At 39.6% G+C, this 17,771-nt stretch overlaps 1 protein-coding gene across 1 annotated transcript; it reads right to left on the bottom strand.

Moving 5' to 3' along the window:
• Window positions 1-497: 497 nt before the first annotated feature.
• Window positions 498-9,117, bottom strand: slc35b3 (solute carrier family 35 member B3). Its single transcript, XM_083901898.1, has 10 exons — window positions 9,000-9,117; window positions 7,084-7,320; window positions 6,802-6,923; window positions 6,523-6,677; window positions 5,057-5,164; window positions 4,553-4,650; window positions 4,292-4,384; window positions 3,889-4,000; window positions 3,672-3,741; window positions 498-1,307 (listed from the first exon to the last, which is right to left on the bottom strand). The coding sequence occupies exons 2-10, from the start codon at window positions 7,297-7,299 to the stop codon at window positions 1,157-1,159; spliced, it is 1,125 nt and encodes a 374-aa protein (XP_083758024.1). The 5' UTR covers window positions 7,300-7,320; window positions 9,000-9,117; the 3' UTR covers window positions 498-1,156.
• Between the last annotated feature and the right edge of the window lie 8,654 nt (window positions 9,118-17,771).

The raw sequence follows: 17,771 nt of genomic DNA, 5'->3' as shown, positions 1-17,771 counted from the left end.
TAGCACACTACTATAGATAAGGGTTTAATGTGTACACACACACAAACGCAGTTTATATCTAAATGTATAGAACAGCTTAGGAATGGTGAGAAATTCTGTTTATTTTCCATCTAGTCCCACGAGTTTTTTTTCTGGACTCCTAATCAAACATGCCCAAGGCCACAGAGTGGATAAACACACAGTTTGGCAACATTTCAACTCTTTTCTCAAGTGGTGGAAGAATAAGGACTGGAAAGAGAGATAAAGTGGGAGTGTGTTCACCTAAAAAATGGAATGATTTGCCATTCTTTGTCACTGTAAGGAAGACAAGTTCTCGTCAAATGACTGTGTAAACAAATGTCCCCCGCCGACACGCATCAGACAAACTACTGAGTCAATGTCTCTGTTTTTGTTGTTTTTATTGTAAAAAGAGTGCTACTCTTTCACCCAAACACATCATTGGCAGATAATGGTAGTGCCGTTATGTCGACACATGACACCGATCACACACTTTGAAAGATTTAGATTACAGTCGTATCAGTCAACGATGGAAAAACACCACTTTTACCAAGACAATTTTTTAATGTTAATCAGATGTTCTGAGTCCTCCTGTCATGAGCAGAGACGCACGTCATTTGACAAACTCCCGTGCCTCTTCGGATTCTTCTATCCAGTTTTTTGTTCTAACCAGTCAAAGGCTTTATGTGCACGAGTCACTTCCAGTGCAAAACTGTGTGATTTGGTTAGCTAAGGCGCAGGCTTCCCTTTTCAGTCTTAAAAGTCTTGGGTGTTGTCTTCCATTTTGGGAATGTTTCCGTGAAGCATTCTCTTTTACAAGAACTCACGAGCCACTGATTCTATTTTTTTTTAAATTCATACAGTTCCTTCAGTTACCTAAAGATGGAGTCAGTCAGTTTTACACCAGTGGTGTAATTCAAGGACAGACGGGATACAGAAACTCCCATCACCCATCACAATTTATCCAAGTCAACTGTGAGTGAGGCTGATTGGCTTTCGAACCGTGTATGCGCGTCCTTGGCTCAGTGTTGGTAGTGATGAGGCCTGTAGCTCAGGCACACGTTTCAGCTTATCCCCTGATACAGGGGAGGCCAACATCATAGCTGCACAGATGTTCAGTCTGCCTGTACAGGACTTCCACCGTGCCTGTGGCAGCCTCCTATACGTTTTGTGAGAGGAAGCGGACTTTCTTTCCATTGAGCAGCCAGCTCCTGAGGTCCTTGATGGAGGGAAGCTTCATTTTATCTTTGTTTTTACTGTACACACTCAAGAAGATGCCCAAGAGTACGAGAAGGCCGCCCCAGATGTACCTGCAGAGGGAGAAATGGAATGATTAAGCATTTTAAAAGTGGGCTGCAAAATGCAAATATAAGGAGATGCTAATTATTAATATAAATGTCATCATTTTACAAGCAGTAAGACATGGATGTCTATGTAAATGTAACTCAGACCTGTTTGATACAATTCATATTTACATTTTCATCCTGGTATTAAATGTCCAGTTTGGTTTATTGCCAAAAGTGTGTTTCAATGAGTGTATAACCTTCACATTTGGCATGCGTACTTCTCATTCCCGTAACTCCTAGACCAGGGGTCACCAACTTTTTTGAGTCAGAGAGCTACCTTAAGGGTAAAAAATAATATGGAGGGCTACCATATAATATTTTTTTGTTTGTTTACCATTTAAATGATTAATATTATGCATTCAACTGCATACACATTCCTTCCAGTGCTTACTCCTAACGATTACCAGTTTTTATAAACAATATCAAAGATATTTTACTGACAGATCATACGGATACATGCAAGTGAGGTGAAGTGAAGTGAGCCCGCGGGCAGCCACCAGGTGCCCGCGGGCACCACGTTGGTGACCCCTGTCCTAGACCATTTGTGACATGGATAATAATAACTATGGATTGGTGAACTGTCCAGGGTGTGACCTGCCTTTACTTTAGACCCATGTCAGCTGGGATTGGCACGGCACCCAATCAGCTTCTCAGTACCATATTCCTAACTGGTTATCATTATTGGTTGACAGATATCGAAAGTTATCTTGGAAAAATGGGCAGAAGCACTCACTGAATATTTTATAAATCCAGGCGGCCTGATTATCATGATGGTCATAAGATGGTGAAAGAACTATATACTCCGGTACGTGGTACGTTAAGGCCACTGTATTTACCTGACTCGAATGCGAAGGGGAGCAGTGAGCAGAGAATTTCTCAATTTGTCACAGTCTGCTGTCTCACTATCACAGGTCCCTAATGGCATGTTTCCACCAAGTGGAACGTTTCAGTTTAGGATTAAGAATAGTACCAAAACAATCGGGCCCCAACCGTTCCATTTTTTTGGTACCCTTCCCATGGGGTACCAGAGTAATGGTACGGTAAGGGTGGAGCTGGACTCACGGCAGTCAGCTGATTAGATGACCGAAAAGCTTCACTCCCTTCCATATGTTTCATGCTATGTATTGCTAAGTAAAGGTATTGTTCTCAGTCGAAACGCAAGAGTGACTGAGGATTTTACCGTCCAAAATCATTCTCTCACACCGATCCTCTAAAACATAGAGCAGTTAATGTTTTAATGGTGTTGTGTGGATGTATGTGAAAATTAAATTTTCCCCAAATGGTTCAGCCCTACTATGACATAGGCACGTTTTGACAGGATGGTCACTCAAATATATCGTTTAATTTAAATCAGATTACCTACTTAAAGGTACAACATGGAGTTTCTGACTAGTAGCAGCACTAAAAGAACATGACTCTGAACAGTGTATGCTTGTTCTTGTGCATGTGCCCACGTCTGGCTCCATGAGTGATGAAATACACATTCCTGAAATTGGTTTCACACTGTTTCACCGATCTACAGCTAATGTGCCAAGAAACACAGTGCGGTGCCAGTAAAGACAACGCAGCTGCCGTGAGTGAAATATTATTGGCTACGCAGACGTTTTATGAAGAGGGGAAAGCGTTCGCCGATACATTTTTTTTTACATAGTGACTATCGGTCAGCTATAAATCATCGTTTACAAAAAACAAATACAATTCTGTGTTTTTCCAAACAAGTAATTTTTAATATGTAGTTTAAGTAGTGGTTAATGCTGTTGCAGCACAAAATGGTTCCTTGTTTGATTTAACAAGAGGTTTTCTATGTAGTTTTAGCTTATTAGCAAAACTGCTAGTAGATTAGTATGTTCCTTCACTCTCACACAAAGTGTGCAAAAAACAAAATAATCAAAACATTATTCTAAAGAACGGTGTCTGACTTCCTGTTCCGCTCAATAGGTGGCAAACAGATATTCAATGGAATTCCTGGGTTAAATATGCAGCGTGAGTAAAGATATACAATATCTTATAGTTATTTTAAGTTAAATTCAAAAGGTTGGTTAAAGGCACCTTTTTACATTAAGTTCAAGTGGTTGAGCATTTGTTTCAAATAACTGTGATTTGAATTTTGACCCAACTAATCTTTTTTGAAAGTTAGATGGCGAACAAGAGAGTGAAGAACAAGAAGAAATAGCAGTACTGTAGTCAAGGTCTTCGGGTGGACTGAGGATATGAAGAAAAAGCAGAGTCTATTTCCTGTCAAGAGGTCAGTGTTCGCACTGTAGACTATAAACAAGAAAACTGATCGAAGTAAAAAAAACAAAAAAAAAAACAAGCTTCGGTACTTACTGAAAAGTGAAAGGTTTTGTGAAGAACATGAAGGAAAGTATAATCGTCATGGCCTTTCTCCCAGTGGTTACTGAAAAAAAAAAAATATAAAAAATATATAAGTAAAATATTTGCGGTACCATCAGTGCCAGTTCTTGATATATTGATTTAAATACAAATTTGAACCAAAAGCTCATGCTTAAGAAAAAAAGATAGTTTGATGAAATTTTACACTCACCGGTAACTGCAACCAGGGCTCCAAACAGCTTGATCAAGGCCAGTACGAAAGAGATGCCAAAATAACCCGTAAGTGAGAATAAGAATGCATAACCGTATGTCGTCACAGGATGCTGGGAGAGAGGCCAAAATAAGATAATATAGATTAATTACTTAAATCTGCATTGTCTCGATGCAGATGAATTCATAGATCCTGAATTAAAAAAGTAACTACACAGTAGGAGTGTCACGCAGATTATAATTATTAATTAGTCAGCACATCAACAAAGAGACGAGATCCAGTTTATCTTTTTGGGCAAAACAAAGACACAGATGACATGAATGACATCTGCGATAACACAGTCTGCCTGCTGCTGCACGAAGCACCACAGGTACACATTCTTATTATTTTAGGCAACATTCACCTCAGAGCAAAACGCCACCGCTGTCCTCAGCCCACCCACACAGAGAAGACCTGTCAGTATGTAGACGAAACCGATGGAGTACGAATACAACACCTGTCAACACAGTAGCAGATGTTCGCTGAGTTACATCAAACCAATTCACAACTGTCAAGTGATCAAGCTGAGCTTCACATTCTGCATTGATTACCAATATTTATGAGCACATCTCTCTACTACTTTATTGTGTGCACATATATATATCTATATAGACAAACAAGGTACCATTTCAGAGTTTGAGCCGTTATGGAGCTTCATGGCTTTTTCTTGCACATTTCCGATGGCGGCGTCTGCACACAGTGCCAAGGAGATGAGGAGAACACCTGGATGAACAAATACATGTTTTTTAGGACATGGGAATTAAAATTTAAAAAAATTTAAATTACTCTAAAAAGTTAGCTGAGGTGGGAATAGGCTTACAAAATAAATATGTTTATATGTTTATAGGAAATAATATAGTACAAAACAACTCTAGTATGTCCAATAAATAACTTTATTAATTTATTTTGTATTGAAAACCGCTAAGAAATTAGCCTTTAAGTTTTGTTCTTATGAAACTGGTTGTCTGTTGTAGCTGCCTGCAGTTTCTTTACAGGATAATATTGGTTAATGTCCCTTTTCTTTGCTCTAACCTTGAGAATGATGTGGAGACTTATTTGACAACAGTGATCGTATTCAAGGATTCATGGGAATCCGGTGGAATCTCCTGTTGGATCTGGGAAACATTACCTGTGACATTGAAGTTGGGAGCCACTTTGGTGTCAGCTAGCGTAAACCAGATGAGTCCCAGACTCATACACAGAGCAGCCAATACGTCTGCCAGATTATAGCGTTTACCTGGAACACAGACATTAAGCATTGAATTATTATGACTGCAAGTCTTTTATATAGAGTTGTGCTTGTGCAATTAAAAAAAATCCTAATTTCTCAATCTCATTATTAAAATTTTGACTTCACAGAGCAAAAACGAGATAAAAATTAAATTATTCAGACTTTCTTTATGCCTGATTTTTTTTTTTAAAGAAAAAAGTTGGCACTGGTTTTAGGGGAAAAAAGTAACTTTATCTTTGAGAATCTTTTCTGAACATAGGTTTTATGTGATTGTCTGTGTAACAATACACAAAAAAGCTACAAGAAAGAGGAAGAAACAACAGGATGAAGGAATCTTACAAGGAGGAAAAAAAGGCTGACTGATGGATGCCTTGAGGTTGACATGGGGACGCAGCATCAGGTTGGCTAGAGTCAGCTTTGATTCCTTGACTTGCCTTTGAAGGGCCTCGGATCAGATGCAAATCCACACCTATACCTCCATCCATCTATCCATCCCTCTCTCCCAATTTATTTCCTCTTTGCATTCTAAGTGAACAAATTCTGTTTTCCACGTGGAGCCCTTTAGGGACCATTGACTTCACATCAAACTATCCAGACAGAAATGAAAGAAGGCAAAAGAAAGAGAAACTCAAAACATGTCTGACATTGAGGACACAGAACCTTGAGAAGCCCAGTGTGAGAAATGTAGGAGAGAGTAAAGCCTCTGACGGCCGACAACAACAGACAGGGATGAAGTTGAAAGGTGATCATTGATTTACAGAAACTGTGTGCAGTGGCTGAAATGGGGTGTGAGACGTGCTTCCCCAAATTCTCTTGACTGATGAGATGCAAATTAATGCAAATTAAAAACCCATTCGCCTATGTCTTAACTCATAAAGATACAGTGACCTGGATAACTGAAAACCTTCATGTACATCTGTAAATTAAAACACCTGTGCATAAACTAATGATGCACCTTTCATGTTCAAGGATTCTGTTTCCAATACATCATCAAATTTAAAAAAGGTTTAATGTTGAAGATTCACAAGAAAGCACCTGTTCACTTCAGTTGACTTCAACCTTTGTATCAGGTTTAAACAAACACACTTATCAAAACACAATTAACACAAGGCATGTTTTAACAAATGTAATCAAACACACACCATTTTGAACCACGGTGCTGAGATGTCAAGCACAGATCAAATTACTTAATTATGTGAAAGACAGAGGATGAATAAGGGGGCTGCAATATTAATGGGCACAGAGCTGCACATTAATCAGATCATCTCACATGAAAGATAATGTAGAGAAAGGTGCCCATCAACAGTATTTACATGGATTGGTAAGGCCTGTGTAGAAATGCACATGCAGTTGACACAGCCTACCTTGAATAAAGACTCCTCCAATCATGACGGGGATGAGTTTGCAGCACTTGAAGATGACCTGTGTGGGGTAGTTCAAGTAGCCCAGCGAGGTATTGGACAGGCCCATGGTGCCCACTGTTAGAAATGCTATAATCATATAGGTCTTCCCTGGTATCCTGGAAAACATAAAGTAGTTGAGAAAGTGATTTCCATTTTCCTCACACACTGGAGCTTTAAGTAAAACAGTTTGTTCATTATTGATCGTGTAGAAAAGTCAAAGTGTCTCCCCCTTAACTGTACCTTCTGCGTTTGTCCTGTGTGAGCTGAAGCTCCACTAATCCAAAGATGGAGTAGAAACCAAACTGTATCAGAGTGAGGTACCAACCAAAAGGCTTGAATCCTTCCACAGAAAATATCAGCTCCTGGACAGAGGGACAACTCATGAATTACAAACACGACCACGAAATGATGTCCAAATGTACATCTGAATATATGTAGATTAAAATGTGCTTGAAAATGTCATCTTAATTGCACTTAATGTTACATTTAAAAAAAATGCATGTGTCTTTCCTCCATTCTTACCTGCAGGTATCCATAGATGAGGTAAAAGAGGAAGACTCCAGCCACACATATCAAAAACTGCATGGGGGTACTGAAGTTGCTCAGGTTGACTCCCAGAACTCTGAGCTCCTCCACAGACTTTATATGAGGTGACATCACTTCCGTGGACGATGGGATGGAGATTGAAATGTGCTTCCGTGAACTGTTGTAGCTCACCAGGCCATATTTGGCACTCATTATGTTTTCAGCTTCTGGGAGCTTTGGGGGAACATGAAGAGACCATCAGACATTGATCATCTTTGACATCATTTTCTACAGTGGGAGCTTCAAGCACAACCTGGATCTTTGGTAGGAAAATTTGCAACACAGATTGACACACCTTTGTATGCTCATTTTTATGGTGGAATTATGATCTACACCATTTACAGTGCCTGCAAAGGTAAAACCTGTTTGGATGTTAGATGTAGCCAATGTCTGTTTTGTACGATGTGGTTACCAAGCTGGTTATTGTTGACAGTATAAGGGAATCAGCAAATATAAGACAATTAGACATGCTGAAGCCCTCATACCGCCACCACCCAGGCCCAACAGTTCCATCCACATATTACTACTTAAAAGTAGACTTCAGTATTTTTAAGTGTGTTTGAATGAGGTATTGACAAAATATCAACTCGGAACAGAACTTCCGAGTGTGTATTGCAATTTCCGTGAACCAACTTGAGACCTGGACACTTGCTCTCACTGATAACATAGCTGTGAAGAGGGACAACACGGATTTCAAACACATGAAAGGCTTAACAATAAAGCATCTGCACCTTCTTATGTTTGCTTCTTTACCTCATTGATGGTCTTTTCTGGTTGGTAAAATAAGTTTGATAATGGCTCACTCTCTTGCACCAAAGTTCACAGAGATAATAGGAGTTTTTAGCTCAAGGGGACATGGCAGCTGATGATTTACTGCTGTTTGTGTCACTTCTGTAAATCTGAGCCAGGGAGGAGTGAGTAGTTGACAAACCTCAATTTCCAGCTCAAAAAGGCTGTCCATCTATGAAAACATTTTTGTTGACTAAACATATAGATTATATTAGGTGAGCCTTTTGTGGCAAAAAAAACAACCTGTTTTCACTTCTGTCCTTGCCGGCATCTATGCTATGAGAGCAAGCATCCAGGTCCTGGGCTGAGTCAGTGCAGTGTTGACGATGTGTCAATACCTCATACATCCGCTCTTCAAAAAATCTCAACTATCATTTAAACATGTGCTTGCCTGGTCCCAACCTTCCACCAAGTTCGGTGCAAACTGGGTACACATAACTTTTCAACAATCCTGCTTACAAACAGATATACTGGTCAAAATATTAGTTCAGAAAAATGCCAGTCAGCTTCTTCATCTGTCTGTGTTGCAACCCAAGCTTAAGACATGCACTGATCACCCTTACAGTATGTAAGCTCAGACTACATTATAATGTGAAGTGATGCAGGATGTCATGTTTTCCATAAAAGCGTTAATCGTGCATGTTGTGTGTTATCACAGACTCTACATCTGATTCACAATGATGATAAAGCCTCTGTGCAGAGGGGAGTGTCACATACCGTGCCATTAGCTCTCTGGATTTTGTTGAGAATGTAATGAAAACGAGTATCTGTGCTGCTCGCTAATATTTGTATTTCCACTGTTCGCACAGTCGTGGCTCTGTCAATATCTGACGTGAAAATTGAGTGTTGTGTTTTTTTATAGCGACTTTAGCTGAGCTACCCGGAGCTAAACGACTTAGCTTATGTAGGAGTTACCAACAGGAAGCATGGACTGATGATTTAACGACAAGCGGCAATTCTACAAACACACGTCAGCTTATCTCACGGTTAGTGTTCATGATTTATTTCATCAGTGGTTTTGATTTCACAGCCCAAGCAATGAAGCTACTATCATAGGTAGCTACCTTCAACGCGACTTCCGGGTTTCTTTAGGTTAGCTTATCCTCCTCTTTAGAGGTGATGTCGGCGAAAATATTGTCCCCCGCCCTGTCTGCTTCATCTTTCGCATATCCAAAACATTGTACGCTTGTCTTATTTCCAGTGACGTACAGTAAACGCTCACTGTGGAGGTTGTTAGCCAGCAAGATGCTACCGGCACTTGCAGTCGTAGATTTAGCCAACAACTTCCGCTCTACTCCGACCTCTGAACTGTGACGTAGTTGGTCTACGTAGCGCCACACGCCTCAGCAGTTGAAGGTATTCTTCTATCACCACTTAACTTGCTAGGAAGTCAGTGGTCCACGAGGAACATAAGTGAATTAGTCAGTAAGGTGAAGTTGTCAGAGGCTTCGTGTCTTACCTGCGTAGAAGAGTCCATGTTGAGTTTACTCGGTGAGTTCGCTGTCGTCTCGTCTGTCACCTGTCACCACATCATCAGACAACCAAAATATAATGTAGTGAATCCGGTTTAGTCGCTCTGTGTCCTCCTGTGATTGGCGTCGGTCTATAGGGCTTGGTAATAATCCAATAACGGTATAAAACGCAATATAAATTTCAGGAAAACAAAGTTTAATTTCAGTAAATTATATGTAGGCACAATAAACACTTTGGGCCACAACACACAATTACAATTTGTAAAAGTGTTTGTTTCCTCTCTTTTAACAAGTTGTCTTAATTGTCAGTCAGGGGCAGAACGACAGTTTTCATTCATATCATCCAGCAGTGCTTATGTTTTGTGTAGTTTAGATTCTGCAGCTATTGATTGCACCATCTTTTTCACACAACCACTTTAGAACATTTAAAGGCGCCATATGTAAGAATGTGGCCAAAACACTCAAATTTAAAGTACTGAGTCGTATCCATACCCGCTCTCCAGACTCGAGGTTGCCAGAGTGGTTGGCGTATCCTCCGTCAGCGACAAGCGAGGAGCAACTATGCCGAGCGTTTTATCATAAATGAGTGGACGCACCATTCTGTTCTATCTGTTCAAGATCAAGATGTATTATAAATTTTATGGTAAAGTTAGCTGTTTACCTGGGATGGACATATCAGATGGAATAACGTTACGCACGATATTTGACAGAACTGTCCTTCATTTTTGCCTCCCCTTTTATAACTTTATATAGTTTATGGCGATATACACGCAAATACAGAATACAGTTGTTGGTGAGTTCATTATGTTATATGAGCATTATTCCTGAGTCTCTGTGACATATTAGAAGGATTTTACTGCCAGTTGCATTAGATTTATTACATAATGCACCTTTAACACAGAATGCGGCCAATTAATAATAAACAAATTCTGACATTGGTACAAACAAAATGACCTGTGTATTAATTAAGATTGGATTAAACCCGTCATTACTGTAACACCTAACATTTTAATAGGTAAACCAGACATTTATACAGTATGTTTATGCTTTATTAATCTTAAGTAAAAAGCTGGATAAAACACTACATATTTACAGTATTTGGCAACCCAAAGATTTCTTAAGTCACCCAAATGTGAGATTTTTTCTGTTAATGCATATTTATTTTTATCCTATTTTTTTATCTTATTTCTTTTTTGTGCAATTAGTGCATTAACAAGCAAGGGGTTGCTACTGCAAGACACTGTATACACTGTGTGTGTGTGTGTGTGTATGTATGTATGTATGTATATATCTATATATTTATAGATATATACATACATACATACATATAGATCTCCATGATTGTGCTCCATTCCTTCACAAACTAGTAGAAAGCTGTAATAATTAATATACCATAGGATATACTGGTCAACAGACGGACAGAGACATGCAGACACAAAAACACACTTCTATATGTTTATTTTTTAATAATATTTTCTATTTTTTACCCACATTCCCAAATTCCTTCCCAGAATTCCATCTTCTCCCATCTACTGCCCTAATCCTTTCATCCTATTTTCATGTCCATATGAGCTTTCCTCCACTCCCTCATCCTCCCCGTATACTTTCCCTTATTATATTATTTAATACTCCACTTTCTCTGTTCTGCCCATGTCACACAGCTATCTCATATCCCTACTTCTCCTTCTTCGGCTTCCCTGGTATGAGGCTTGAAATTCCCTTTGCCCCTTCACCCCCCTCCCCTCTACTAGGTTTCTCCTTACTGTCCAAATCGAAGATTTTTTTCTCTGCTTGCCTGCCTCTCTCTCTCTCATCCTCTCTCCCTGTCCTCTGTCCCCAGCCAGAGGTTAATACACTCCAGGATGGCATTATTTCCTCCCCGGCCCTCCAACAATATAAAAATTCAGAATGGACAGCTCAATCCCTCTTCCATCTCAGATTTGATTGTAATGGTATTGCCTCCTGTCCCTGGGAGGCCCCGGCCGCCTCACCAACCCGGCTTTTATGACACTAAATGGCTAGGCTACAATTTTTCCATCTATTCAAAAAATTCTGTTAATAACTCATTGGGAATGAGACGTCTGCTCTCTCTGGGCTGTCTGTGGCCAGGTCTTTCACCCCTCTGCTCATAGGGGTCACAGTATACAGAAAAAGATGCAGGGCTGAATCGCAAATGTACAAGGTTAATTAATCTCTGTGAATTTACTGTCCCCCTCTCCCTTATTCCCCTCACACTCCAATTGACAGTCCCGAAGAGACAAAAATGTCATATTTACAACCCTGAATGGAGAAAGTGCTCAGCAATGCACAGGAGTTGAGTGCAGGTGCAGGCCTGTCCAGCCATTCTTCCCTCTCTCCCCCATCCAACTTTACAAGTGTACCCATTCATCACGTGTGATGGATTTATGTAATAAAACCCATTTCCTTTCCCCATACGATCCTATTAAATAATAAAATAATTATTTATTGATTATTCAAAAAGGTACATATGCGCGGGTAATGGCTTTGTACCACACCACTGGACCTGCAATAAATAAAGCAGGCAGGGAGAAGGGCTGAGAGAGATGGAGAGGAATAAAACAGAGAGAGGGAGAAATGAAGGGGAACGAAATGACTCTTGAACAGGAGAAATCTGGATCCAATATGGCCTCTTGCAGCACGCATCAAGAAGGACATTATTCAATCTACAGGAGGCTCCTATGGGAGCATGACCTATGAATAGTTTTGATATACTTAGTATTTGTGATGTAGGAATTAGACCACCAGGTTAGAGTTTAATCTTTCATTTTAATCCAGAATGGTTATCTGTGATCCACAATTTGCTTTTTAATTGGAAAAAAAATGACTCCTTATATGACCGAGTTACCAAGTGTAACGGAAGGATTTATCTGCCTTTTTACTTAAGTACATTGTAATTGTGACTATTATTATTATTTCAGAACAGCAAACTCCTAAAAAAAACTTGCACTCTTCATCATAAATAAACACTATCATATAACTATGATCCTTTTTATATTATTTGTTCACTATCAGGTTCATAATAAGCCCCGCTCCATCCCCAGCTGTGGATAATTTCATAAAGAAACACTTTAATGTTAGCCAGATATTACACTGAGTACTCCTTAATAACCCGTTTGTGTTTGGTCTTATATTCGGCTAAAGTGCACTCCCTCTGCGTTGTCTTTTTCCTGTGCTTGTCTCAAGCCTCCTGCATGGTACGGAAAACAGATGCTATCTTGGTTATATTACTTCTCAAAGCACTCATATCCTCTCCCATGTTATTTTCTTTGATCTACTAGGCTTACTCTCTTTCTCCCCAACCCAACCTCCCCTACCCCCACCCCCACAATCCTCTATCCTCTCCACTATGACCAGAGAGCAGACGAGCCTAACTGCATCCATGATGACTGTGGACATTAGAAATTCACTTCATCTGTTCTCTGTCATCAGAGGGCAAGAGGTGCACGCCGGGTCGAACATCTTAGCTTCTCCATTTACAAGCCGGTGCACTTGAAGTTACTCTTCAATGCAACAATAAACGTTATCACTATAAAAAAAAAGTTTTGCAGCACTCTATATCGATAATTAATGGGATACAATGACAGCTAATAAACTTCAAAAAGTTCTACTAATGAGTGAACAATATATTCTAACATCTGCTGTGTTACATTTGCACCGTGCATAAACAATATGTCAATATATTCATATTGTTACTGAATTATTACCCACCCCTAAATACGTTTTCTCAAGCTATTGAGAGGTGTTGTTGCAAATCAGTTTTCACTGCTCAAGTTGCAGACAACGAAGTAAGCACTAAATACATTTGTTACACAAACAAAAACGCAGGAGATCTGGTAAAGAAGTGTGCTGAAGTTGGACAGGAAGTGTTAAGCATACAAGTGTGTTAGAGGTTTTTTAGAAGAGGAGAGTCTCTTTGAAGTGATGAGTTTGAAGAGATTTTTGAAGATGAACTCGGAACGCCCCTGCACTGGTGGCATGTGGTAGTTTGTTCCCTGATCTGGTAACCAAAATTCCAGCACTGTCTGGTCTGTGATTACCTTTTTGCGTGTATATATATATCCTTCCTTGGAGGTCAAGATGGAGCATTAAGTTGAATTAAAATGGCTTTTCTTTTTAGTACCATACCCACCAGGTATGAACTTCCAGCACTGAAAGTATTCACATATTATTTCTCGGCTTGATATAGAAAACGTTCACGGTGACCTCAGACACATTATGTTTATTTAACAAAAACCCACAATCCTCTAACTGTAGTTATTAACCGAAACAGACAGAGTCTGGATACTAACCTCAGGCTCTGGTGTGACAGTTTGCTTTGTATAATAACCATCCACCTCAACCACAGTTAATACATGTAGCAAATAAGGTGTCTGAACATAATCCAGCCGGCTATTACGTTTCATGATGTTTGCAAAATATGCAGTCGCAGTTTGGCTCTATGGTAACCTTTTTTCCTCTTTTTCAGATGACAGTTTTTTTTTTTTTTTTTAAATACAGTTTCAGTGAAATGTTTCAAGTAAACGGTTAAGAAGTTGTGTTTTGTAAACAGTGAATTGAACGTGATCCGAAAGTGCTACGAACAGCACGAGAAGGAACATTTCTGTGTTTCGTGTATCGATTTATCGATAGAATGTGGATTTTGTTTGTATGGGGTTTGTATGTAGGTCAAATATTAGTAAATAAACAAAAATCGTTCAGATTGTGAAGAGAAAATCTGTGGTTTGGATCTCGTGACTATACTATAGTCGTCGTCTGTCATCATAAACGTTAATACATTCTGAGTTTTGGGCTGCTCTGGAGTGTCACAAAGTTATGAAAACACACATTATCGTGGTCTAATCTCAATTTCTGTGGAGAAAAATATATTGATATTGAGGAAGCAAGACAGCGAGTTTTACGTCAGTGAGGATGTGGTTTCAGTAAATCCCCAATCGTAAAAGATAATGGAATGGATTGTAATTGCGGTCGTATAAAGTTGTCCTCACTGTATCATGAATGAAGAGGAATTATGACTCGAGATACAGAGCCGAAGTGGAAAAGCACAAAGTTACTTAAGTGCTTGTAATGATTTTAAATAGTCTTCCTCTGTGCAGCTCTTTGCGCTGCAGCATCTTGACTTAAACACTTTCTCATAAAACGCACACATACATACAGGCCTGCACGGACTGATAAGGTGGCACTGAGGGCAGACACACACGAGTCCACAGAGTCTGTGGTTTTTCTTACGAGCAGCCAGGAGGGGGAAGCATCCGTCTTTGCAATGTGCCTAGAAGAAAAGGAAAGAAAAAGTAATTAAACAAACAATTTCCCAGGAACGGTGCGTCTGCTTATCCAATCTACCATACTCGCTTTAGCTCTAATACATATAGACAGGAGGAAAAAAAAAAAAAAAAAGAGATTGTTTCTAGTCTCCTCAGTGACGGTAAATGACACACATGTTTCATTGCCCATTCATTTAACCTGCACTGCGTTTATGAAGAGAAAGGGATTGAGAAACAAATTATGTAGTGTCATTTAATTAGGAGTTTTGCTGTGAGCAATAATCCTGTTTTTTTTTTTTTTTTTTCTCCTCATAACCTTTAACTACTTAATGGATTTGAGAAGCTATTACCTTTCAAGATTTCTGTTTTTAATTATTTGGAGTATTGTCACAGATATGAAATGTCAATCACTCACCGGGATTAATGCTGTGGTTAATATTTGTTTGCATATTATTTACTTGATGATTTGAGCTGGTGGGATTCTGTCAGCTGACGGGTTTGCAAGCGACGTATTTCTGTGGCCTATTGAGCTTTTCACATATTCTCCCATTTGCGTAGCGTCGTCTGGAAGCCTGTGAAATTGTTTATATATTACATGCTGTGTCATATTGCAATTATGATCAAATATAATTTGAAATGTAAAAATTTTTTTCTTCTACTTCGAGGAAGAGATGCACCATGATCATTCTGTTTGTTTCGTTTCTCCTGGATGTACTGTGACATCTGGCCTGAATATTGCCTTAAAATTGTGAGCTATGTGACATGAACTTGATTTATTTTGCCCTGACACACACACTGGATGTTTCCTGATGTTAAGTCAGTGGTTCTTTCCTGACAGCAGGCTGCACAAGTGAGCAAAAATGTCTCGTATTCAAAGCAAATATTCAACGCCCCGATGCAGCTTGTGGTAGTCAATCGAGTTTCACTTGAGGATCTTTTTGTGAATGATGAATTAAGCGCAAATCGAGCAGTTCTGAAGTCCAAAATTTCATTCAACTGAATGTTTTCACCCCGGTTTGACAAGGTTCTTAGTCTGGCGTGTTGGCTCCTCAGACCCCCCCCCATGGCACACGGGGCATGTAATCATCCTGAAAGTCTCACTGGGTGTCTGCACTCTCATAAAGCAGGAAAATGAATTGTGTGGCCCAGGAAGGGAAAATGAAAGAAAAGGAGAATGAAATTACAGGCCTGGCTGACTGCACAAATCATGCATATGATGTTTTATGGCTTGCCAGAAGAATTCAACACCTGTGGATCACCGTAGCTATAATTGTACATGAATGCACTGGGATGGCAGTGGGTGGAGAGCTGTGGTTTTGTGTGTCACTGAGTAAGCGACTGAGTGTGTGTACCTTACAAGGTGTCTGTGTGCACATGCAGCTCTGTTTTTCTTGGCTCGACCCATGTATTAGAGGCAAAGGGAAGATGATAAAAGAAAGAGACAGGTAACGCCTGTTGTTCACGTCTTGAGTACATCCTGGGTGAGCCCCACTCGGGCCCACATGTCATGCTCACAGATCCTTCATTTGCCATTGTAATTACTTATTTACCCCATCTGCTTTGGTGGGAAACTGTAGCCCAAATCAATCAGATCAGGACAGTTTGGCCAAGCTTTGGCTCTTTCACCATTTATTTTAATTAAACAAAGCAATCAGCGAATTATAAATCACTCCTGGTGTGACCACTAGCTTTGTTTGAACCTGGTCTTCGTCTTCAAAGCTGACACGCCTTGTGCTAAACCTGTCGATAAACACGCTTACTGTAGCTCCTGAGAATTAACCTTTCAACCAGTTTCAGTCGGGTTATTTTAATTTTTTATTTGTCGTAGCTTCAGGCAGTTTTCCCTTCAGTGTTCATGTAGATTCTTTTAATCTTTTAATACTTTTGTTTTATTTAACATCATTTTACGCGAAGCTTTCGCCACATTTTTGTCCAAAGTAGCTTATAGATTGATGTATAAGATGTCCAAATAAATAAGATGACATTACAGCAGATCAAAAAGTCTGTCTCTCGCCTCTCTCACCTCTCTGGTGTGGATGCTGATACTTGAGTCAAATTGATTACACCACTCCATCTGCATTATGACTGGCCTCCTCCTGTGTTTGCTGCCTCTGCCTACAGCACAGAGTTAGTGTACAATTACATATAGTTTAATATATCTGCCTGAGCACCTTTAAATAAGCATCTCAAGTCCACAAGGTGATTTGTCTTCCAGCCCCATTACTCTATTGTACATCTTGATAGCCAGGGATCGCTCTGAGCTATGTTTAAGCATTAAATAGTGTATTATTATTTCACATAAATCAAGCTGAGATGTTGGGGGGCATTCATAAATTTTGCATTTCTCACAGACAGTATTTTAAAGCTCCCTTCCTCACTACTGCAGCGCTCCTGAATTTTGAAACTAAAGCAATTCTGCGCCCCGCACTTGAAAGTACATCAGTGATGGGCACACGAGGCAGGTATATTCAAAACAACATGTAATCCAGTTTAGATTAACTATGATTTACTCCAGCATATCCATCGCAGCATTGTTTCCAGCGTAAGTAACCGTGCTCTCGCTGCAGCGATGCAGCCAGATCGTATATTGAAAACAATTTGTCTTTTTGTTCGATTGCTCCACAATATTCGTGACGACAAAAACGGTTTGTGGTGATATTTTCACAGTTAACAGTCTACATGTCTCATCTGTGCTGAACAGTACAATAATTACACACAAATTATTTTATCTGATCCTATAAAAAATAAATGCAAATAAAAAACATTTTGCATATTCAGTATTTGCATGTGATGAGCTATAAGCCACCACTAATGATCCTAATTCTGCGGCCGACACAAATGAGCTTCACATTGGAGGCAGAATCTAAGCCAAGGACTTTAGAGATGTGAGGTGAAGTCTGCAGGAGATTTGTCAGGATCTGTCTCAGGGTGTCTTTATGAGTCACATGAAAAGTAAATTGCATTCCAGTGCAGCCCAGGAAAAGGGTCTTTGTGTCGGAGGAAAGGCCTCTTGTGCAGCTTGAATTTTTTAATGATTTTGCATTTAAAGTTTAACTTATTTCCTGTATATTAATTATTATGA

Source organism: Microchirus variegatus (assembly GCF_963457635.1).
Source record: "Microchirus variegatus genome assembly, chromosome: 15".
Taxonomy (NCBI): domain Eukaryota; kingdom Metazoa; phylum Chordata; class Actinopteri; order Pleuronectiformes; family Soleidae; genus Microchirus; species Microchirus variegatus.
This window is presented reverse-complemented; position numbering and strand designations above follow the sequence as displayed.